We start from the raw sequence: 24,326 nt of genomic DNA, 5'->3' as shown, positions 1-24,326 counted from the left end.
ATATTTAAATTCAATTTTTTTAGTATATTTAAATTGTTTATGCAATATTTTTCAATATAAAATTAAAGATTTATATAAATTTTTTAATTATTTACGAATAAAATGAACTAAATAATTATAAAAAATTACATTAAATAATAAGTTTTATTTTTTGTTATTGATTTGATCAATACTAAATCAATTAACTAATTTAATTTTATTTAGAGTAAACTAAATAAAATTAGCAAATTTAGAGCTTTTCCGCCCTAAAAGCTTATTAAAAGGAAATACAAATTTATTATTTAAATTATACACAATAATAATTAATAGTATTTAATAAATTTTTATTATTAATTGTATTATATATATATATATATATATATCAGGGTCAAGCAAGGTTTTGAATTTTAGGGGTGGGTATGCTGGGGTGAAATCTACAAATTTCTCGAAAAATCTTGGGGGTTTAGGGGGTATAGACTTTTATTGCATTTTCAAACGGCAATTTTTTCAAAAATGCAAAATCAAGGGGGGGGGTCAAGAGAAAATTCTCTAAAAATTCCTTAAATTCCCGAATATTCCCATGTAAATTCTATAAAGTTCCCATAAATTCCAGTATAAATTCCCAGGAAAATAGGTAAATTTATCCAAAATATAWAAAAAWAAAAATTTTTAAAAATTAATAAAAACATATTTTAACAAAAAAATAATGTAAAAATAGTTGATAAAAGCAGTAGTGATACACTATGAGTTATTTTTAATATTTTAATAATTTATAACTTTTAATATTAATTTTATAAATAATAATTAATGTTTATAGTTTATAGGTATATAATTTTATTTTTAAAATATTATTTTTATATAAAAATTGACTGAATACTAATTATTTTTCCAATTTGGTCAAAAAGTCTGGAGGGGGTAAAATCCCAAAATCTCGATCTTAGGGGGTAAAATAAACTATTTAAAAACTCAAAAAATATTGCAAATAAATGGTTTATTGAAAACATTCAATAATATTTTGATTTAATTTTCAAAAATACATCTTTTAAGTTATTGATCTCAAAAATATTGAATTTTAATATATGATCTATTATTGGTGGTGACTGAATTGCCCACTGCTCTGCCCACTGCCCACTGTTTTTGCCCACTGTTTTTGCCCACTGTTTTTGCCCACTGTTTTTGCCCACTGTTTTTGCCCACTGTTTTTGCCCACTGTTTCTGCCCACTGCTCTGCTTTTGGGGGGTATAGACTTATTACATTTTAAACAATTTTTTCAAAAATCCAAAATCAAGGGGTCAATAGAAAATTCTTTAAAATTTTCTTAAATTCTCGAATATACCATGTAAATTTCATAATGTTCCCATAAGTTCCCGTATAAATTCCTAGGAAAATAGGCAAAATTTCTAAAAATATAATAAAATATAAAAATTAATAAAAAAAATATTAAATTTTAACAAAAAAATAATTTTTAAAAAATTGGGCAGTGGGCAGAGCAGTAAGCAGAGCAGTGGGCAGAAACAGTGGGCAGAAACAGTGGGCAAAACAGTGGGCAGAAACAGTGGGCAGAAACAGTGGGCAAAAACAGTGGGCAAAAACAGTGGGCAAAAACAGTGGGCAGTGGGCAGAGCAGTGGGCAATTCAGTCACCACCTCTATTATTACATATAAAAATATATAATACAATACATATATCAGATTTATAGCAGGATTTCCCACCAAATAATTTAAATGAGGAAAAATATAAATTATTATAAATTTAGACAAATTCATCATATGTTTTAATAGCAGTTTATTAGATAAATTAGTTTATAAATAATTATTAATAATTATTATTAGAGTAAATGATCCGCATTTGTGACTGAACTTCTGTGAGAGTGTATTAAAGTGTCATAAATTATGAATGAAAGTGTCGGTTAAGATTTCTTGCAAACTTTCAACTCGTTTAGTCGGTATTTGAGAGTTTGACAAAATATCATATATTGATATAAATTAAAATTTATATATTATATAATAACTTTATTTTTACACTTTTTATACAGGTTTTCTTAAAACAATATTTACTCATAATTTTTAATCAAAAAAAGATATTCATTTTTAACGGCATATTTTTAATTAAATATAAATTAATAAAATTATAAACTTACTTAAGAATTTATAAATTATAACTTATTTAATAAATTATTTAATTGTTTGTATACAAATTAATTTATTATAATATATAAAAAATTATAGTTTATTAATATTTATAAACAAAATTATTGATGAAATGCTAAAAAAGTTATTTAGGAAACACATAGAGATTATATTTGTTCAAAAAGTACTGTTAATATACTATACTATTATATTATTAGAAGAAGTGATCAATAAATTTATTGAATTGACTCTTCTCTCTAATAGCAAACATATCATCCAATAGTGACCACAAACAACATTCTTTAGGAAAGTGATTGTCAACCAAATTGACTAAATAATAGTTATCGTGAATGTGATCGAGTAGTTGACGGGAAGGACTGTCTGGCGGATAGATTTGCGCCCATTTCTGTTTCCAGAGACCAAAAGCCTCGTCTTTCCACACTTTGAAAGATATGGGATCAACAACTGTAGGCTATTATATATGTAAATAATATCAAATAAATTAATATTTTTTTAAAAAWTTATAACACGAGTTAACACTTACTTGAATGATCTCACGTCCGGGAAAGACACCCCACGTTACGGCTATTGCTTTGTTGTTCTCTATGTTAGTCACAGAATGACTGCCCTATAAATTAAGGAACAGTTAGTTAATAGAGTAAGAAAATTATTTTTTAATTATAAATTGGTATCAATAATATTGAAATAAAAGTTAATTTTATTTCTCACACAACTATTGGTGATCTGGTAGTTAACGTGTGGATAGTTTTTCAATGCCTCGATCAGTGCCAACACATTAGTTTCCGGAGTGAAGAATTCTATGTATGCTTTTTGATATACATAACCATCTTTAGCACCCCAGCCATGGATAGGATGTGTGGACTCAACACAATTGACATTAGGTTGTGAACAAGTGGTTAAAATACCTTTTTTATTAAACTTTGATAACTGTTTTACTAGAAGTCCTGTTTCACAACTCAAGTCATTCATATTCCAAGGAAGAACTGACACTTTGTGTCCCATTTTATTAGGAGTTTCCGTAATGTAATGATAGAAGACATCCCACACATCTTGTTCTTTGTTGAGTTCCTGTCCCCACATTTGCAACAGTTGTTTGCGAGGACGTCGCGCCTCAAGAAATAAATAGTAATTTTCAAGTGTTTGAAAGGCTGGTGAGTCTATTGAACCCCACCGGCCGTTAGGGAAGTCATTCCACGATTGTGTGCGACAAACGTAGCTTTTTTGTCTGCCTGACCAGTATATGGGCCTTACGTCTTCACCAGAGCGCTTGTGATTAGCCGCCGGACACCAAGGAAGTGGACGCGACACTTGTGTCCAAAGACCTAACTGTTTTAATATAGCACTGGAAGCAACCTCTTGATTAAGTGTATAAAAATGTAAGCCATTAGTCACATTAGCTGCCAGTATTTGTCGACATAAATCAACTGTCCATTGAATACCATAGTTGCGAATGGCCTCATCATTATTGCGAATGATCTCTAAGTCTTTCAAAAGGGCTTCCGGTATATCTAATTGCGATAGTTTGACAATCTTTCCGAGAGATTCGTAGCTTTGGATCGGCATAATTCCCGCGAGTATTGGAACTGTAATACCTATTTTGCGACAGTTTTTCACATATTTAACAAACACTTCTGACTTGAAAAAGAGTTGAGTTATGATGAAGTCAGCGCCGGCGTCCACCTTATCCTTAAGTCTCTGTAAATCCATTTCCATGGATTCTGACTCGGGATGAGCTGATGGATAGCCGGCCACAGCAATTGTAAAATAATTGCCGTATTCACGGCGTATAAATCTGACTAAATCTATGGCATATTTAAATGGTTGATCTTCAGTGTCGCCGTCATAATTGAATCGATCGCCTCTGAGGGCAAGTATGTTACGAATTCCCAAATTTTTAATTCTTTCCAAATGACACTTAAGATCCTTCTCAGTCATTCCCACACATGTTATGTGAAGCATAGTATCGACACTACAGTAGTTAAGAGCCACACCAGCGATAGTAATGCTGGACGTCTCTGTATCTGATTCAGGATTACCTGCCGTATGCCATGTGATGTCACAAAACAATGGTCCGCTTTGACGCATCCGTTCTAACCGAGCGACCAAATTGATAGCCGCTTCTCGTGTTTTGGGAGGAAAAAACTCAAACGAGAAAAACGGTGTCTCTCCGGATGTCATACGACGTCGCATACGATCAATCAGTGATACGTAAGGCTCACCACCGGAACCGACAGATATCTTACGTAAACTATATGTTTGGTCAATGTTTCCATTTTGATCACCATTTGTTGATCCATTACTTATCAATTTGTTTGATTCATTCATTATTAATTGTTAACAAAAGTTATTCTACTATTAAAATATTAAACTAAAATTAAAATATAAAAAAATCTACAAATGATTTAATATATATAATGTGAGATACAGTATGTCTGTACTCAATAAGTTTTTTCACTTACGAGTGACTCAATTGAACTTTTCTGATAACTTCTTATATATATTTATTTTATGCGATAATTTTTATTATCATTTGATTGTACTGTAAATCAAATATCATACATATTTTTTTTGTTAGATTATTATTTCCATGAGTTTTTATTATTATAAAATTCCAAATTTCTGCATTTTCATTTTTTTTATTATATTGATTAGTCAGTGTAATAATAATAATAATGAGGTATAATTGCTATTGTTTTTTAAATAATTATTTTTGATTATTTATTAATAATATGATAGTAATATTATACTTTTATATGATAAGTGCAGTATTTTTAATAGAGTGACTATGAAATATAAATATTGTTATATGTTATATAAATATATATTATCACTTACAGTATATATCGTATATACAGTATATAATTGCTTTACAATAACTTTTATAAAATCAAAATAATTTTTGAAAACAAAATGTATTATAGTTTATTATATTTTTAATATATCATATAAAAAAGTAAAATAATATAATATATTTAATATACAGTATTCATATCATTTGAGAACTTTAAAATAAATTTGTTTAAAAATCAGAATATTTTATCAGTAATACTGTATTTGCAATATTAAATATAATTGTAGAAATTTAATAATTATAAATATTAATTTTATACAGTAATATTTGATTATTAAAACAACATTTATCCATTTAATACTTTATAAAGTTTATACCAGTTTATAGGTTTGAAGATGAATAACATTGAAACTATTGCTGAAAGTATATTATATCAATAATTTTTTTTTATCATATAATTTATTTGATAACTTTTATTATTATTTGATAATTATAAATAGAAATTCACATAAATATCAATTTGTTTATTTTTATTTAGACTTTAATGCTAAATATTACTACTTGTTAAAAATTATTTACTTAATGTTCACCAGTTATATTAAATTAGATTAAATTATAAATGATTTAAAATAAAAATAATATATTAAGTATTAAAATAGATAAACATTAAAAATGAAAATGAAATAAATGTTTTGCGTAAATTGTGACATAACGTTATCTTCAAATAATTGATAAAAAAACTATAAAAATATTTCACCAAATTTTAATAACGAATAAAAAACACTATAAATTATAAATTATTTAAATAATTAGTATAAGTTATTAGTAATAAAAAGATATTAATAGCTCTTTTTATGTAAATATGATTCAAAATAGAGTACTGGAAACAAAAAGTATGGATCTAGAAAAACATTGTATTATTTATAAAGTGTAAATTACATTATTAAATATACAATACTGTATGTTATTATAGTTTCGTCAATTTAAGTAAATTTATTTTTTGGTTTATTAGTTATTCAGTCATAATTTAGTTTCACAATTGACTTAAAATGCTATTTATTTGACAATATTGTTTATCTATTATTACTGTTTGATTAATAAAAAATATACTTATAAATAAAATTGATTTAATTTTTGACAAAAACATATGTAAAATTTAAAATAAATTAAAATAAATATGTCAAATATTACAAATTAGGATATTGAATTTGGTATTATTTATGTTGTATATTATTTAATATATAATATTTATAATATATTACTGTTTCTGGTTTATTATTTTATTTTACTATTATTAAACACAAGTTATTTAGGAAATGAATAAAAAATATATTTTTTATAATCTATAATTATATATATAGGTAGAAAATTTTTAATTAAATATTAATTTTAAAAGTCAATTTTTTTAATAAATTTCAAAAATCACTACTTCTAGTAATATTTATAAAAATATTTGGTGTTTTAATTAATTATGCTTAAATTAAATATATTTGTTAAACATTATATTCATGTTACTTTACTTATTTCATCATTAATTATATTTTTATGGCACACAAATGCATTTAATTATAAAGCCATTAATAGTGAAATAAAATCAAATAAAAATATTTATTTACAATATTTTATATATTTAACTCAATTACTTGCATTACTTTCGTTACCACAATATTTGTGTCAATTATTTGGTTTTATTTTTTACAACGCATTTCCCGATAATGTAAGCCTTAAGTATGATCTCTCATCGGTACCAATGATATGCTTCCGAGTTGTCACACGAGGCGATTACCCCGATCTGGTCAGAGCTAATGTGGCCAATCATATAGAAAAATGTCTTAGAGTTGGTCTCAATAATTTTATCGTAGAAATAGTAACGGAAAAGTCGATGTCTTTTATAACAAACAAATATATTAAAGAGATTATTATACCAAAACATTATGAAACAAAAAGTGGGGCTATATTTAAGGCACGAGCCCTTCAATATTGTTTGGATATTGAAGACAAAGATATGTTGGATGATAACGATTGGATCGTACATTTAGATGAAGAAACTATTATGAGTGAAGATGCTATTAAAGGTATTGTCAACTTTGTGTGCAATGGAAAGCATGATTTTGGACAGGGAGTCATTACATACGCTGAAAATGGTATTCATAATGTGTGGACAACATTGATGGACACAAATCGTGTGGCCGATGATATGGGAAAAGTTAAATTTCAGTTCAAGTTTTTCAATAAACCAGTGTTTAGTTGGAAAGGTTTGCATTATTTAAAATTTTGTTTTTTATATCTTATATAAAATATCTATTGAAAAATTCTATATTTTACAGCTTAGATAATATATATTTATAATACAGAATATAAATAATAATTTAATATTAGGTTCATATTTTGTGTGTCGAGCAAAGGCTGAGCGCACCGTTACCTTCAATCACGGTATAGACGGTTCCATTGCTGAAGACTGTTATTTTGCACTGAAAGCCTACCAAATTGGTTATACATTTGACTGGATTGAGGGTCAGATGTGGGAACAGTCGCCGTTTACTATCAAAGATTTTATACGACAACGAAAACGATGGATGCAAGGGATATATTTAGTCTTACTCTCGCCGGACATTCATTTCAAATACAAAATATGGGTCGCAATGAGTTTGATTGCATGGATTACTGTCCCAATACATAAAATTGCTTTATTTATCACTTATTATGAACCAAATTATGGGTTAAATAGCTTTTCATGTTTGACATCATTTGAAACAATCATTTCAGTTTATATGCATTTTTATGGAGCATTGATATCATTTAATGTCAGCAAAATAGGATATAAAAATTATATATTATTATTATTATCTTCAATTATAATATATCCAATAACATTGTTATTTGAAGGAATAGCTGTTACATGTGGTTTATTAACCGATAAATATAAGTTTTATATTATACAAAAATAATAATTATATACAAATAATATAAAAATACTACTAATAATAATTTATAAATTATTGTATATTACACATACAAATACATTTATAAGCAAACTTAAATGTAATATTAATACAACAATATAAATGTTATTGAACTTGATACAAAATTCAGTTTAAAAAAATTATAAAATTAATATCCTTTTTATGTTTAATTAGAATTAAGGGAAATGCATAAAAACATTTGTTATTAATTTATATTTCAATTTTTAAACTTTATTTAATAATTAAAGTGACAATATTTATGACTTAAATTATTTGTGACAATAATTACTTAATAATGAAGATTATCATAGATTTTGAGCAAAATTTTAATTCAACTCAAACTCATGATTGGATGTCAAGAAATTGGTTTTTATCTGTATTCGTATCATTGGTTTATGTATTGACTATATTTCTTATACAAAATCAAATGCAAACGAGACGTGCATTTGAAATAAAAAATAATCTTTTCTTATGGAACACCTGTTTAGCCCTGTTCTCAATATTTGGTTCATACAGGTATATCATTGTCATAAATATTATACAAAAATTAATTTTTCTAATGACTAACATATTTATAGAGCCATTGTTGAGATGTATACTATTATTAGTATTTATGGCTATAAATACTCGGTATGTACTTCAGGTTATCACACAACAGGTGCTCCGTTATGGTCTTTCCTTTTTACGGTATCCAAAATGATTGAATTGTTTGATACTATGTTTATAGTATTACGAAAACGTCAATTAATATTTTTGCATTGGTATCATCATCTAACTGTTCTCATATTTACCTGGTATTCATACTCACAAAATGCATCGACTGGTCGCTGGTTTACTACAATTAATTTTATTGTCCACTCATTGATGTATACCTATTATGCCTTGAATTCAATTGGCATAAAATTGCCAAATTTATTATCAAAAATGATAACACAAACACAAATTATCCAAATGGTAATTGGTTTATTAATTAATATAATTGCATTAATCTATAAATTAAATGGATTTGATTGTCATCCAAACTATGTCTATATAAATACCTCACTATTAATGTATTCATCATATTTTTATTTGTTTACTTTGTTTTTTATGAAACGATATAACAAATTAAAGTCCAAACAATACAAACTAAAAAATAAAAGACAAAAATAATTTGTTTTTGATGTAAAAATAAAATTTTATTAATTTTATATAAATATAAATTTCATATTTATGTAGACATATATTTTAATAAAGTTTTATAATAAACATTTACAATATTTAATGATTATTTTAATATAAGAAAATCAAATTTCTGAAAAACTTTAAATTATAATAATTAAGTTGTAATTTCAAATCATAAGCGAATATAAATAAAAAATCCAGAAAAAACTAGAATTATAAACAAAGCCATAAAGATTATCCCAGTAGTTGACACTGTCCTCCCTGTCCTCCCTGTCCTCATTGTTTAATTTATTTTTTACCATTGCTTTGCGTTTAGTAACATAGCTTTTTGGAGCAAATTTTAAGTCATAAACTAAATCAAATTTTTGTAATATTGCCAACACTAGAGCCGGTATATTAAAATTATATTTCCAACCATACTCTGAACTATTTGAATCGTATGGAAAACTATTTGAAAATTAAAAATTAAATAAATAATGAATACAATAATCAATACATAAATTGCAATTTATTGAATTAATGTTTATTGACTTACGTGTGATGAAAATTATGATATCCCTCACCAAATGTAAAATATATGGCAAAAGAGCTCTCTCTGGGCTCTATTATCTCATCATACGGTCGTAGGCCATACATATGGGCCGCAGAATTGACCAAAAATGTTGAATGAAGTGCATAGAGATATCGGATTATGTTTGCAATGAATGCATTAATCAAAGTTTCGTCCCATAAAAGCATTGGTATAATTACTGGTATAATAATACCCACCAGTAATGACTGTTTAAAATAAAATTATTTGAAACAATCAATTGTAATCAATTGAATGTAATGTAACTTACGAGTAAAATCATATGCTGTTTCTGAAACATAACTACTGGATCTGCTTTAAGATCTCTGACATCTACTTCTTGACGTTTCTTAAGCATTTCCGGATGTTTCTTGAGAAAKAGCCAACCGATGTGTGCAAAAAATAATCCTCTTTTGGAGTTATGAGGATCGGCGTCGGTCTCGGAAAACTTATGGTGAATCCGATGATCACGACTCCAGACATAGACACTCCTTTGCATAGCCATTGTCTGTAAAATCATTAATACTATTTTGACACTCAAATGGGCTTTAAATGATCGGTGTGTCCACAGTCGGTGTGACCCCAATAAAACACCTAAACCGCACAGCATATACATGACGTAAGTCCATAAATAAGTGGCCGATTTAATGGTGCGGAAGCATCGGATCCATCCATATATTCCTACGATATGGACAATAGTCAGGAAGACTAATGTTCGCCAAACGATACGAGTTTTGTAACCAATTATATTGTTAAACAAATTTGTAAGAAATGATATTTCAAACATTTTCCATTAGATTATAATAGTATATATATATGTGCTTTATTTTTTTAATTATTTTAGTTCATTAACTTAAAAAAAATTATATATATATTATATATTTTATTTTATTTTGACAAAACTAGTCGGAAATAAAAATATTTTTAAAAAATTGTCGTGTGAATGAAACTAAAAATTATTGATATAAATTAACCTTTAATAACTTTTAGAGTAATAGTTACGTTTTTTACCTATTTTATGATACTGGTATTATTTTTAAATAATAATTGCACCGTAACAAACTTAAACTGATAAATAAAATATCAAAATTTAGTAAAAGTTAATTAGGTTTTCAAAAAACAAAATATTAAAATGATAAACTTAGTATACGCTAATATTAATTATTATAAATAATGGTAATTAAAATTATACTATATATAAAACAATTTAAAAAGATTGTAATGTTGAAATATCATGATAAATACAATATTATCAACAGTATTGAATTTTATAAAACTAACATTAAAATTTAAATTGTATTGTATTTTTATCAGTAAAAATCAGTAATATAATAGTTATTTATTAATAAAAAGCACTATTTAAATTTTGTTAAAATTAATTAATAATTATAATTTTTATAATATTTCTTAACTAGCATTATTTTTTAGACAAATAAATATGACTAAATACTTATCAAATGCAATTTTTAAAAATAATGTTTCAAAGTATATTTTCAATGTAATTCCATTCAAAAGTTTAAATTTTTTTATTGATTTATATATTTATATCAGTTTCAACTTTTTTATAATAATGAATAATATTTTTGTAAACTCAATGGCAATAAAATGAAAATAAACATTTAAATATATTTTTTGAGTTTTTTCAAATAAAAATGATTTTAAAATAAATATAATCTACATAGACGTTAAGCATCTTTGTTATATTTAATAATCTAAAAACAATTTTTGAACAGCAATTTTAATTATATTTACATTTTAAGCAATAATTGTCTTCGCGTTACACTATAAATAAAATATTTATATCAATATAAACATTTAATTGTGTTTAAAATAATATACTATTTTGACAATAATCGGAGATAATAACACTTACCGTTAGATTTAATAAATAAAACACATTTATTAACATTATTTTATTTGTTTATCATAAATATACTTTAATTTATATTTAATTTATTTTAAAATATAAATATTAACAAAAAAGTATTATTTGATTAAAATTTGTTACATTTTCCTCCATTGTATTGATTTTCATAATAACCACTAATACAAACACAATTACCATTTGTATGATCACATCGTCTAAACTGATCGTAAGTACGAAAACAATCAAAATTACTTTTACACCAAAATTTCAGACAAACTTGTCTTTCCTCAAAATATACGTAATTTGGCGCACATTTACAGACAAAGTCGAGACACCGTTGATATTGATTCATACATTGTTGATCTTCATAACAACTTTGACCATAAGTGGCATTAAATCCCTTACATTTTTTGCCATTGTTTATATCAGGACCGTAGCCACTATTGCACATACAGGTGCCGTATTCATGATCACAGTGACGGTTAGGGTCGCGTTGCCGGCACTCATCATCATGTTTGCAGTGAAACTGTTGGCACCGTTGGCTACGCTCATCAAACTGATAGATGGGATCACATAAACATCTGTTGTCAATACAGACCATATTTTGGTCAATACGATGACATTCATTGGTTTTCATACAACCGGAATACAAACCAAACTTATATTTCATACAAATTATTTGACTAATAGTTGTTATAATTAGTATTAATAATACTTTTAATACAATTAGTATTTGAATCATCTTTAATAGTTACCAAGATACTTTTACCAAATATTTTTCTAATAAAGTATAAATATCAATTTTTAGTAATTATTGTAGAAAATATTTATATAATTAGTACTTTCAATTTAATTGTATTTTTTATTAAAAAGTTTACTTAAATACTGTTATTATAGTTAATTTTATTAATTTTGATTAACCTAAAAATAAAATTATATAAATATGATATTATTGTTAGATACTGTATTGTTATATAACAACTGAGTCAACAAAAATATGACATTCAAAATGTTTACTCTTTTTTGTAATTGTGTTATTTAAATATTTTTGATTTATATATATTGATGATAATATTTATCATTTATAAACAATAATAAAAATTAAATAAGAATAATAAATAGCATTGACAAAAAAACTTTTAGAAAGTAAACTAATTTCAATTTTTCTATATATTTTTTATTAAACTAAATTAATTATTTTAGACATAATTTACTGTCCAAAAGGTATAGATTTGATGAATCTATTGGCCATATCTAGTGTAGCCCTGGGCTGGTCTAACATTGAACAGTGACCGGCATTACGTACGATCACATGACTAAAGTTATCAAAACTTTTTTCATAACCGGCTATTTGTGTGTCGTTTGCATTGACTCTCCAAATGTTTCGTTTGGCTTTATTGTAATCGTTATAATATTTCCAATCTATTAATATTTTAATATTGTTAGTAATAAATAAATAATTATAATATCTTTAAATATAATTACTTTTATTGAAAAGTAATCCATTGGTAGACTCAATGCCAACAATTATATCAAAATTTCCGGTAAATAATAATACTTTGGATCCGCTGTCTATGATTGCCGTTAGGTTTGGTTCAGCCGTTTTATATATATCTTCCTCCATATACTTCATAACCACAGAACTCGATAAGTTATAAACAACATCTCCGACATGAATGGCATTGCGAACCGACTTTTGTGTCAAATATTGGTCGACATTTATAAACCCCTTTATATCTTCCGACTGATGAATATCATAAAACTGTTGGTAACCGGTTGTGTTGGTTAGATAACTAGGTTTTTCTATTGATGTCACTAAAAATTACATTTTTAAAAATCTTAATTTAATTGTCATTATTAAAAATTATAAAAAAATATCATTACATACATAACTGTTCTTCCCATTCAAAAGCTTTGCGATAATCCTTAGATTTTGTGCAATTTTTTATGTTTTGTTGTAATTGTTTCACTTCTTTTGCTTCATTTTCATCGATTAATCCCAAACTTAACAGTGTTTTATCATAAGATATTTGATTTATAGGATCAGTCCAACCATTACCTACGAGTATGCCTTTAAAATTAAGTTTAGAAATGTGTGACATTTGTATTAAGTAGTGACCAAATGATGGCACGTATTTTCCTGCATAAGATTGTCCGCCAATATATAAATCATTGCTTCTGTAGTCATCAAATACTATATAAAACTGTTGAATAAATTCATATAAATTTTGAGCAATAGTTTGTTGATCTTTACAATATCCATTGGAATCGTTTGTATAACTAAATCCTGTTCCAACGGGATTATCCACATAAATAATTGAAAATTCCTGACTTAATGAATATGAATTTATAGTGACATTTAATTTATCGCTAATTACAAGTGGTCCCCACATAAACATTGACATTATAGAAGAGGCACCGGGCCCACCCTCAAGATATACCAATACCGGTGCCGTTTTCGGGTTTTTCTATATCAACAATGAAAAAATATATTTTAAAAAATTAATTCTTATTTAAAACTTACAAAAGCGGGAATAAACCAGAAAAACGTATTACTGTTATAATTCTCGTCAATTGTTATGAAGCCGGTATAGGATTCAATTTTGGGTGCATTGGGTAGTGCTGTCACCCGACTAAGTGATCGGGCTTTTGCTATATCACCCGATTTGATATATGGTGTCAATAGTAATTGTTTTTCACAATATAATGTAAAAACAAAAATAGTTGTAATTAAAAAAGTTATAAAAAATAATTTCATTTCAATCATTGTATTATTAATTATTAAATTCTATAATATTTAGAGAGAATTATTGATAATATTGTTATTTAATATATTTCATGTTATGTAGAGCTTCTACTTATATATAAAATATAAACTGTATTGTAAATTGTGGTCGTATTATAGCGTTATTACTAATTATTGATAAGATTCAAAATAATAATAGATATATAGAAGAGTATATGAAACTAATTGAACTATTTTACTAATTTGCAATCTATGATATTAATTTAATAATTATATTTTTAAATGATAAAACATATTAATATTAATACAGTACTTAAAGTACATTAAGTGTAATAATTTTATTATGAATTTAAGTGTAATCTCAAAAAAGTGTTGATTCATGTATAACATTAAGACATTAAGATATAACTTTATTATTATATTAAATATATTTTTCATTTTATTGTTAGTCAATTAATTTGTGTGATTATAAAGAATTTGTTTAAAAAAGTAATAATAATACAGTATATTCTTAGATTTTTTAGTAAAAAATTGAAATATTAACAAATTACCGTAAGCTTAATATTTTTGTTTTGTTTAAAATGTCTAAACTATTGTTTAATACTGGTTTCATATTCTACAGTATTATTTATAGCAGTAAATCTCATAAAATCTCAATATAATACTTTAACTAAACTTTTTATTTAATTCATAAATAATAATTATAATCTGCTAAAAATAATATTGATTACATAGTTTGGATAAGTATTTAATTGAAAATTATATATCTTTCAATGATAATACATTTAGATATGTATTGTAAAATGCTTTAGTAATTAATTACAATGAAGTAATGAAAATATACAATATGTTTGAACAATGAATTTTAATTTAATAACTTATAAATAAACCATAATTTAAAATTATTCATCAATTCACATAATAATACTGTAATAAATATACTGTATTTGATACTCTATTATTTATTGCATGTTATTATAAATGATAAACATTTATACAGTTATTGATATACATTGTAATTTACTTTTATAATTCAATTGATAGTGTTGTCAAGACAGTCAAATTGCCATAATTACAACAATAGAAAATTAGATAAACCGTTAGCTATTAAGAGTTTTAATTTAATACTAGATTATTAGCACAATACTTTATAATATAAATTATTATTAATATTTTAATTATATAAAATGTAAAAATTACAATTACATTTTTATTGTATTTTGTTTAATTATATTTATTATTTAATAGTGATTTTTTTTGTTCGTGTGTTTATTATACAGGTTTTAAATCATTACTATAAAAATTGTATCATAGATTTTTTTTTACTAATATAATGGTTTTGAAACACTATATATTATTATCATAATATTTACAAGTTATGAATCCTAGAATAATTAAAATTTAATATACAGTACTTGTATTTATAATTTATAACTTATAAATACAAAACATGAAACTCACATATAATACTGTATATACACAGTATATGTACTGTAAATTCATAATTGTATAAACTTATAAATGAGAAGATAAGATGAAAATTATTTGCTTTCAATGAAAATTTAGAGATAAGGTTTCCTGTTCTCAAAAAATATTATTAAACACTACTAATATTGCAAATAACATATTATATTAAATACAATATTTTTTAATTTCTATATAAATAAATATTATATTCACAATTCTATTATATTATATATATGTGTTATATATATATATATATATATATTAAAAATTAAATTTAAAAAATTAAAAAGAATATCATTTAAAATTGCTAAAAATAATAAACTTAAATTACAGCTAATATAAAATAAGAGATGATTACAACATTAACAATGTTTACTTAAAATAGTAAACACACCACTTGATAATATGATTGCATTTTATCATATTTATAATATGCAGTATTAATGAGAGTGTGTGAGTGACTGAGAGAGAGAGAGAGAGAGAGAGAGAGAGAGAGAGAGAGAGAGAGAGAGAGAGAGAGAGAGAGAGAGAGAGAGAGAGAGAGAGAGAGAGAGAGAGAGAGAGAGAGAGAGAGAGAGAGAGAGATTGTATAAATGTTTGTAATCGACATGTTTTCWGGTAAATTTCAATACTCTATATTTTATATATCAATATAAATTATATTGAATATACAGTAATTTTTGAATATATATATAAATTATATATTAATAGAATATTTATATTAGTTGTATCCTATATTTTAAATAACAATATCTAATCATTATCATTTATATTATTATAAATTATCATTTTACATTTGTCAGATTTCAATGATATCTATTATATGACTATTTAATATTTTTCCCATAAATTAAAGTTGTAAAATATGTATATAAATTGTTTACTTTTTATAACAACTTTAAAATTAAATTTATTTATAACTAAGCAATAGTTTAATTAATGAATGAATTGAAATTTAATATTATTTGCCATATTTATAGCAAATATTGCACTTTCTCTACATTTATTACCCATCAAATACCTGCCAATCTATTTATGGGTCAATATATTTAACTTCACTAATCATACTTTTATGTCTTTATTTGTATTTGTTTCACAACTCATTTAACAATTGATATTATTAATTAAAATAACAGTTGTAATACAAATTAAAATAAAATTATTAATAAATACCATAAAAAATAAGATTTAATGTGCGTAAAAAAGTATTGCTCAGTAAACTTCAATAATTGTTTTAGTATATTATTATTTTTAAACTTTATTTTAGGATATGTTAACTCAAGTTTCTGATAAATTTTCTCTTAATTTTGAATGGACTTTGGCGTACATAACGTCAAATATATTTTGTTTAGTTTAATATAACTAATAATTTATATGATATTATGATAAAATAAAGTACTGTTTGCTGTATATATGGTTATAGTGAGCACTGGTGCATACGTGATGGTTACCGATACCGTGTCTCAAATGTTTGAATTATTGGATCACCGCTTGTCTACACTTGTCATGTGTTTGGTGGCCAATGACGGCATTGCGAAACTCTATTCAACCAATCGTTACTAATAATATCACAATTGGTTACAAGTATGAAGTGGTGCCGCTAATCACCATATGGTTTGATTAAGTTATTTATGTTATTATATTAATATTATTGTCATTTAATTGGTTGCATTGTTGGAAAACTACAAAATATACGGCAAAACATACACTGTATTGTAATTTTTTTAAAACCAATTTCATAGTAATTAAAATCTGCAAATGACTAGTCAGGTATAGAAAATGTTTATTAATATAATTTTGATACAATATTTAGGTTTTGTATATACATTCAAATATCAATTGCTGATTAATTTATAGAACTAGACACGTGGCACGTGTGCACCGTAAGTCTATTTGCTATTTGATATGCTTCTCAAAAATTAATTATAAAGTCCATTATTGTTTATTAGTATAAAATATAGTATTAATAAATGACTTAATAAATATTTATAGTTATTAATTTTAATTAAATTTACCTAGTCAATCAATCGCTATACTATATTATACTATAATAATGATTATATTAAAACTAAACTCATGTGTTAACAATTTAGATAATAAATATTGCAGCATAAATGTGTAAACTAGTCATACCAATAATTGTATGAATGTGTGCCAACATGTATAACAATTTATCATTTACTTAAAATACTACACTAATAGTGATAAATGTTCGCTAAATTTTAAAATCTATCTAAAAGTTTTAATATATTTATATTTAAATATTTTATTAAATGACTTAATATATGCAACAGAAAATTGCTGAATTTCCGGTTGACTTATCAATGCCCGGCACGAGTGCGCCGGAAAAACGAAAAAGAGGTCGACCAAGACGTACACCCGTTGACATTGAAGACAAACCTAAGAGACGAAGAGGTCGGCCATCATTGCCACCCATCAAGAAGGAGATCCGCAAACGGGTCAGAGAGACAAAGGCTTCGGCAAAGTATAGGCTAAAGACTAAAGAAAAACTACAAGAAATTATTGACAATGAAAGACAATTAGAAGAGTTTGTGAGGGATAAACAAAATCATATCAATTATTTAAAAGAAAACATTAAAAAATGGGTTCAATTTTATCATAATAATACACATTTCATCAATGATTACAATAGGTTTTATTATATCTTAAGTCTATTAAATGAATAAAACTAAATAATTGTAAGTACAGATCTTACTAAATGCTTTAGGTATTGGCAAAAGTATAAAGAATTTGATTTATTTTTTTATATTGTATTATTAACCAACTATTCAATAACATATGTTATGAATTTTATCAAATTATCATTAATAGTTTCAAAGTTATTGTAATTAAAAAAGGTCTTGTCGTTGAATATTTTGTATACTAAATATGCAAAATTTTGGGACGTTATTTTTTCTTAAAATTATAAACAAAAAAAACAAATATTGTTTCTTAAACTTATCAAAGTTAACTCAAAAGATAATAAAGTTTTTTATACCAGTATCAGTTTAAATATAAATTAATTCAGAAAAAAACAATAAAGCTTAAAAGTTGACCAAATATCATTAATGACCACTTGTAAAGACGATTCATTCAGGAAACAACTGCTGATCATAAATTAAATTAGTATATGTCATGAGTAGGAGTAATAGTCAGGCTTTTTACGCACATAACAGTTATAAAAATATTTTATAGAATTAGCTGTACAAAAGCAATTTTGTCAATTTGTACCTAATAATTTTTGGTTTGTCAATTGAGGTGACTTTGAAAAAATGTCGATTAAATTTTAATCTCTAAGAAAATAATTCCGAAAAACTTACGAATAAAAGAGTAATAGTTGAAGAAGCATATGTTCATTTTATGAGTCAGACTTACCACAGGAATTCAAAATATTGATCTTTAAAGATAAAATTTCACATATTTGATAAAGTGTCTGATAACTTTGAAACTATTAATGATAATTTGATAAAATTCATAACATATGCTATTGAATAGTTGGTGAATAATATGATATAGAAAAATATATCGAACACTTTATACTTTTGCCAATACCTAAAGCAATTGGTAAGATCTGTATAAATATTTTTAGACTTGTTTTTGGTTAAAACTATTTTTTATTACTGTTAAATATATTGAATTCTTTTGTAATTTTGTAACGATTTTAATAGTGATTTTACCAAAAATATTATATATTTTTAAATAGCAAGCAATGTTCAAAAATATTTATAAATTAATTATAATTAGTATACATATTGATTAAATGTACAAATTTTTATATTCTTATATCAATATATGATCACTAATATGTAAATATTTAATTAAGTATTCTAAAACACATTGTATATAAAAAAATCATTAACATATTTATCAATATTATTGCACTTATTTATAATTTATTAATTAATACATTTAGTAACTTCATTCAATTTACATTTTTATAAATTATCAATATTATAAAAAAGCATCTCATAAACTTTAATTACTGTTAATATTATTTAAGCTATTATATTATATTTATTTAAATCAAAAATTTATATATTATTTTAATATTCTCACATTTAATAAATTCATTAGACTTCATAATAACATGTATTATATATAAATTGTTGTTAAATACTTTAATATTCTCTATTATTTTATAATATATTTTTAAATGTTTTTATATTTTTTTAAACACTACAAATGTTTAGATTATTATGTATAGAAATATTTAGATAAGTAAACTTAATGACCAATAAGTTTATTAGATATTGTTTAGGAAGTTAGTGTTTCCGGTGTAACTGATAATTGTTTTATTACATTACTTATCCATTTTATGTAAAATAGATCTACAGCTAGACTGACACTTCAAGTCAATTATATTATTGATAATCAATGATCAAAACGATTTATAGCCCTTGACATTATAATGCCGTTATAAACTTTGTCATTTTAATAAAATAGTAAAATTAATATTTAATTTATTTTTATTTAGATTTGTACCTAAAACAAAATAATTTAACAATTATTTTTTTATTCAAAATCTTAATATATACTATACTGTTAACAAATAWAATGATTTAAATTAGTTTTAAACATTAGGCTTATAATGCTTAGTCAAACATTATCTTGCATAAAATGATTATAACTAAAATAAATTATAATTAGCGATAATGTTAAAAAATAAATCATAGCTAATAAATAAAATATAATAATAAAATAAAGTTTATATAAAGGTTTTTCATATAATTAATTAATTTATCATACAGCATATTGTGATTATAGCTAAATAATTAAAAATTTAATTTTAGATCGTTTTAGTTTTTAATAATATTTATTAAATAATAATTGAATAATTTGAAATTTTATTTTATTTACAAAATTATTTTATAATTATTAATAAACTTGATTGTATAAAATAATATAATAAGTTATCTATTATGATAAACCATAAGTATATGAGTGGGTTTTGTATAAAGATATGAATAAACTTATTTTTGTGATTAGCATTTTTAAAATAATTTTCATTAATAATGTAAATTAAATTAATATAGTAATTGTTAAATTAATGAGCCTCGTGATTTTAATATTAATCATAATTTTAATATATTAATAATATTATAATAATATAGACTAATAAATATTTTTAAATAATTTATATTAGATATCATAAACAAAATTAAATATGTCTCATACATATGTAACTACCGATACTTGAATATAAAATTTATGTTTACCACTACACTATATTTAGAGTTAGAGCAACTTTAAAAGGGAGAGAAGTTCCCCAATAAAATCCCTCAAAATTTCCCATAAAATATGGAAATATCTTATTTTCCCTCCCTTCATCAATAGAAAAAGAAAATATAATTTATATAATTACAATAAATAGCACCAAAACTTAAATATTTTGCATGAAATTTCTTTTAATAATTAAAAATATATTTGATTTCACTAAATTTAGTAATACTCATTATCAATACCACTCAAAATATAGTTTAAAATAATATTTGTTTTCAAACATTATAATAAAATGTGTTGTTTATGATTCAATAGGTGGTAGCACAAGGAAATAGATTCCCTGGGAATTCCCAGTTAGCAAAGGGAATATAACAAAACATAACAAACTTTTAGATAATAAAACGAGGAAAAGAATTTAATACAACATTAATTATATTATAAGTATAGTAAGTACTGTATGATTACAAAAAATGCTGTAATATTTAGAGTAATATAATATTATTTAAACTAACTTACATTTTTATTTATTATCATAATGATTATATTGAATAACTATATTAACACAATAACATACTTTATACCATTATTAATAACATTATGAAAATACTTTTACTAATAAAAAATATATTATTAAAATTTTAATTTATCGATAATTTACAATTGAAGTAAAGTTTTTTATAAGTATTTTTTTGTATAATTAAATTTTAAACTAATTTTTTTAAAACTTTTAAATTTCATTTTTTAAATATCATTTAGTGTTTTAATGATTTATACATAACTGGGAAATGGATGAGTACTACACGGATACATCTGCAAGTGATTTAGAACAACAGATCTCCCGGTTCTCTCAACAGCCGACACACCCTTTAGAAAGTATTTATCAAAAATATATCAAAATTTCATATAATATGATTAAACAAACATAATATTGTTATTTATATTTTTTTAATAACATTTGTTAATTTTAAGATAAAATTGTTCAACAAAATGGACAGTTTGATGACCCAATTGAATATCCCGTTAGTCCTATTGATTTTGATGGTGACATCTCTATGAACACACTGTTGAACGGTTTGGCTGAAAATGAACAACAATTAGTTGAAGAAGTCTATAATGATTCTGAATTAAAAGGTATTGTTTGACGTATTAATTGCAAACTTATATAATTAATGATAAATTTAATGTTTAGATACAGATAACAAAAGGGCTATTTATACCCAAGTCTATGATAATTCACTGTCATTTGACCAACAAATCAATGTCAACCACAACCACAACAATGACACAAACTCTGAACAAAATATTACAATTGAAAGCCTGGTTCCGGCAACTAATGTCATCACATCAGTGCCATCCATACCAGTACTAGAAAATGGTGAAAAAGTCAAAAGAAAAAGAGGTCGACCAAAGAAATATCCAAATGGTTCGCCCAATAAGTCTAAGAGACCGAGAGGTCGTCCACCACTAAAACCAGAAGAAAGAGATATTTGCAAAAAACGCAGAGAAACTAAAGCGTCGGCAAAATACAGACAAAAATTGAAACAAAAATCTGCGGAAGAGATTAAAATTGAAAAACAATTGATTGAAACAAACAAAGATTACAAAAACACAATTCGCGACATTAAAAGACAGTTACAACCATTTATACGGTATTACCATAAACACCAACACCTCATAGATTGCAATAGATTTGAATACATTAAAAATGAAATAATGAATTGATTTAATTTTAAATACAGGTATTTTATATTCACATTATTCATTAATATTATTCATTGATCAGAATATGTTATATAATAATAAATTTTTTATTCAACTCTTTATAAACTATAAAATCTTACTTAAAGATAACATGAGTTTATATGTACTGTATTTAACTGTATAATAACTAGTAAATTACCATACTAATATATCAAATAATTTTTTTAATTGTTAAAACTAATATATATATATATATATTTATATATATATTCTTTAATTATTACATACTTTATCTATTCTACATTATGCAATTTTTTAAGTTTTTAAATATATATATATATATATATATATATAAATAAACCTAGCTATATAAAGCTAAAATAAATATTTAATACAATTATAATATATTTTTAAGCATATGTATAATTGTAATTCCTTATTAAAAATGATATTTTTTATTAAATTCAATTACTATATAGAGCTATAATTTTATATTATTTTTTGGTAAAATTGTTTATTATTTTTTATATGATATGTAAGTAAAATTATGATTTGATTAATAAAATACATTAAAAAAATAATTTGTAATATTATAACATTTAGTTTTGTAAGTCTAAATATAAATATATTTATATAATACGATATCATATTGTATATTGTTTTGATAAAAACATTGCTATTAAAATGTTTTTTATCATATCATGTATGCTATTGATAGTAATTTGGAAAATATAAAATATATATATTATTGTTGTTATAAATTTATGTCTATATTGTCTACAATTTATTATTAGACAATAATAATCTATAGTTTAAAAATAAATTATTACTTTCAAACAAAACATATTTAAAAATTTGCATATTTTCTCACACTTATAGTGTAAATTACAATCTATTTGTTGAATCAGTTTATAGAGAAATATACTACATGTGGACAAACAATTAAAGATCATAGATTTTTATAACAAATTTACACCAGTTATTGATACTTATTATTTTAATGCAATTATTAGGCAAATATTTATCTTTTATAAGTATATTTTAAGATGTTTTATTATAATTGATTTGATTTTAATGATAACTTAAGATTATAGATTCAATTAATCTTTAAATACATAATATTTTAAAGTTATTAAACATAATATATTTCTCTATAAACTGTTCGACAATCAGTATTCCGTTTATTAATTAAAAATTCCTTATTTATTGAATTGAAATTTATTTTTAAATAATTCAATAGCTTTTTTGAAAAATATTTAAGTTTTGGTACTATTTGTTATAACAATATATGTTAATCAAACTCTACATAGAGTACAACTAAGTAAAAAAATGACCAAGGTTAAATATATTCATTATAAAATTGTCTATAACTTTGTCATTTTAATATATCAAATATGGTTTACTAGATATTCAATATAAACCCCTTTTTATTATTTGTCTGATATTAATATATTACACAATTATTGTCAGACTTTCATATAGTAATTGAAATAGACTTTCAATAAATTGTTTGTTATAATAAAAATAATTTAATTATTATCAATGATATCGTTAATTAAAATCTCTAACAAAACAACACTTCATTTATTAATAATAATAATATTTATAACTTTTTTTATATCTAATTGATATAACATTAAGTTTGTTTAATAATGTAAAGACTATGTGATTATTACTGTATATTCATTAGCATAACAATGACAGCCAAT

General features: G+C 23.8%; 6 protein-coding genes across 13 annotated transcripts; 3 read left to right on the top strand and 3 right to left on the bottom strand.

The window, feature by feature from the left end:
* Positions 1-1,264: 1,264 nt before the first annotated feature.
* Positions 1,265-4,433, bottom strand: LOC128961553 (methylenetetrahydrofolate reductase (NADPH)-like). Its single transcript, XM_054307803.1, has 4 exons — positions 2,839-4,433; positions 2,654-2,737; positions 2,359-2,581; positions 1,265-1,380 (listed from the first exon to the last, which is right to left on the bottom strand). Exons 1-4 carry the CDS (start codon positions 4,318-4,320, stop codon positions 1,265-1,267), a joined length of 1,905 nt encoding a protein of 634 aa, XP_054163778.1. The 5' UTR covers positions 4,321-4,433.
* A 2,238-nt stretch (positions 4,434-6,671) lies between these two features.
* On the top strand, positions 6,672-7,663 carry LOC128961552 (beta-1,4-mannosyltransferase egh-like). Its single transcript, XM_054307802.1, has 3 exons — positions 6,672-7,176; positions 7,301-7,567; positions 7,650-7,663. Exons 1-3 carry the CDS (start codon positions 6,672-6,674, stop codon positions 7,661-7,663), a joined length of 786 nt encoding a protein of 261 aa, XP_054163777.1.
* Positions 7,664-9,215: 1,552 nt separating this feature from the next.
* On the bottom strand, positions 9,216-10,232 carry LOC128961551 (stearoyl-CoA desaturase-like). Its single transcript, XM_054307801.1, has 4 exons — positions 9,888-10,232; positions 9,584-9,825; positions 9,469-9,495; positions 9,216-9,372 (listed from the first exon to the last, which is right to left on the bottom strand). Exons 1-4 carry the CDS (start codon positions 10,230-10,232, stop codon positions 9,216-9,218), a joined length of 771 nt encoding a protein of 256 aa, XP_054163776.1.
* A 2,461-nt stretch (positions 10,233-12,693) lies between these two features.
* On the bottom strand, positions 12,694-14,211 carry LOC128961550 (probable serine carboxypeptidase CPVL). Its single transcript, XM_054307800.1, has 4 exons — positions 14,008-14,211; positions 13,372-13,951; positions 12,969-13,298; positions 12,694-12,905 (listed from the first exon to the last, which is right to left on the bottom strand). Exons 2-4 carry the CDS (start codon positions 13,886-13,888, stop codon positions 12,694-12,696), a joined length of 1,059 nt encoding a protein of 352 aa, XP_054163775.1. The 5' UTR covers positions 13,889-13,951; positions 14,008-14,211.
* A 2,794-nt stretch (positions 14,212-17,005) lies between these two features.
* Positions 17,006-18,386, top strand: LOC128961329 (uncharacterized). 5 transcript variants are annotated; one of them, XR_008484609.1, is made up of 3 exons: positions 17,345-17,466; positions 17,554-17,579; positions 17,991-18,366. XR_008484609.1 is itself a non-coding variant. In XM_054307554.1 (2 exons), exons 1-2 carry the CDS (start codon positions 17,308-17,310, stop codon positions 18,381-18,383), a joined length of 396 nt encoding a protein of 131 aa, XP_054163529.1. In that variant the 5' UTR covers positions 17,006-17,307; the 3' UTR covers positions 18,384-18,386. The 5 variants fall into 5 exon arrangements, 4 of the variants coding, with proteins under 4 accessions (XP_054163529.1, XP_054163531.1, XP_054163528.1 ...); XM_054307554.1 differs by lacking the exons at positions 17,345-17,466; positions 17,554-17,579 and adding an exon at positions 17,006-17,310 and having other exon boundaries at positions 17,991-18,386; XM_054307556.1 differs by lacking the exons at positions 17,345-17,466; positions 17,554-17,579 and adding an exon at positions 17,006-17,320 and having other exon boundaries at positions 17,991-18,386.
* Positions 18,387-21,253: 2,867 nt separating this feature from the next.
* Positions 21,254-22,652, top strand: LOC128960966 (uncharacterized). 4 transcript variants are annotated; one of them, XM_054307153.1, is made up of 4 exons: positions 21,254-21,362; positions 21,673-21,789; positions 21,886-22,047; positions 22,112-22,652. In XM_054307153.1, exons 2-4 carry the CDS (start codon positions 21,702-21,704, stop codon positions 22,636-22,638), a joined length of 777 nt encoding a protein of 258 aa, XP_054163128.1. In that variant the 5' UTR covers positions 21,254-21,362; positions 21,673-21,701; the 3' UTR covers positions 22,639-22,652. The 4 variants fall into 4 exon arrangements, with proteins under 4 accessions (XP_054163128.1, XP_054163124.1, XP_054163126.1 ...); XM_054307149.1 differs by having other exon boundaries at positions 22,106-22,652; XM_054307151.1 differs by lacking the exon at positions 21,254-21,362 and adding an exon at positions 21,484-21,581 and having other exon boundaries at positions 22,106-22,652.
* Positions 22,653-24,326: the final 1,674 nt, after the last annotated feature.

The sequence above is a fragment of the Oppia nitens genome, unplaced genomic scaffold (genome assembly GCF_028296485.1).
Source record: "Oppia nitens isolate AA-2021 unplaced genomic scaffold, nextdenovo-longstitch-racon4-pilon3 scaffold5_pilon_pilon_pilon, whole genome shotgun sequence".
In the NCBI taxonomy this organism is placed as follows: Eukaryota; Metazoa; Arthropoda; class Arachnida; order Sarcoptiformes; family Oppiidae; genus Oppia; species Oppia nitens.
This window is presented reverse-complemented; position numbering and strand designations above follow the sequence as displayed.

What these genes read in the sequence shown, in the direction of transcription:
- LOC128961553 (XM_054307803.1), bottom strand. Translation starts at nt 4,320, where the DNA reads ATGCGACGTCGTATGACATCCGGAGAGACACCGTTTTTCTCGTTTGAG. An exon ending in ACCAGATCACCAATAGTTGT is followed by an intron (nt 2,738 to 2,838) that starts GTGAGAAATAAA and finishes CTTAATTTATAG; the next exon opens with GGCAGTCATTCTGTGACTAA. An exon ending in CCGGACGTGAGATCATTCAA is followed by an intron (nt 2,582 to 2,653) that starts GTAAGTGTTAAC and finishes CATATATAATAG; the next exon opens with CCTACAGTTGTTGATCCCAT.
- LOC128961552 (XM_054307802.1), top strand. Translation starts at nt 6,672, where the DNA reads ATGATATGCTTCCGAGTTGTCACACGAGGCGATTACCCCGATCTGGTC. An exon ending in ACCAGTGTTTAGTTGGAAAG is followed by an intron (nt 7,177 to 7,300) that starts GTTTGCATTATT and finishes ATTTAATATTAG; the next exon opens with GTTCATATTTTGTGTGTCGA.
- LOC128961550 (XM_054307800.1), bottom strand. Translation starts at nt 13,888, where the DNA reads ATGTCAATGTTTATGTGGGGACCACTTGTAATTAGCGATAAATTAAAT. An exon ending in TGAATGGGAAGAACAGTTAT is followed by an intron (nt 13,299 to 13,371) that starts GTATGTAATGAT and finishes TGTAATTTTTAG; the next exon opens with TGACATCAATAGAAAAACCT. An exon ending in TGGATTACTTTTCAATAAAA is followed by an intron (nt 12,906 to 12,968) that starts GTAATTATATTT and finishes AAATATTAATAG; the next exon opens with ATTGGAAATATTATAACGAT.
- LOC128960966 (XM_054307149.1), top strand. Translation starts at nt 21,702, where the DNA reads ATGGATGAGTACTACACGGATACATCTGCAAGTGATTTAGAACAACAG. An exon ending in GCCGACACACCCTTTAGAAA is followed by an intron (nt 21,790 to 21,885) that starts GTATTTATCAAA and finishes GTTAATTTTAAG; the next exon opens with ATAAAATTGTTCAACAAAAT. An exon ending in TAATGATTCTGAATTAAAAG is followed by an intron (nt 22,048 to 22,105) that starts GTATTGTTTGAC and finishes TTTAATGTTTAG; the next exon opens with ATACAGATAACAAAAGGGCT.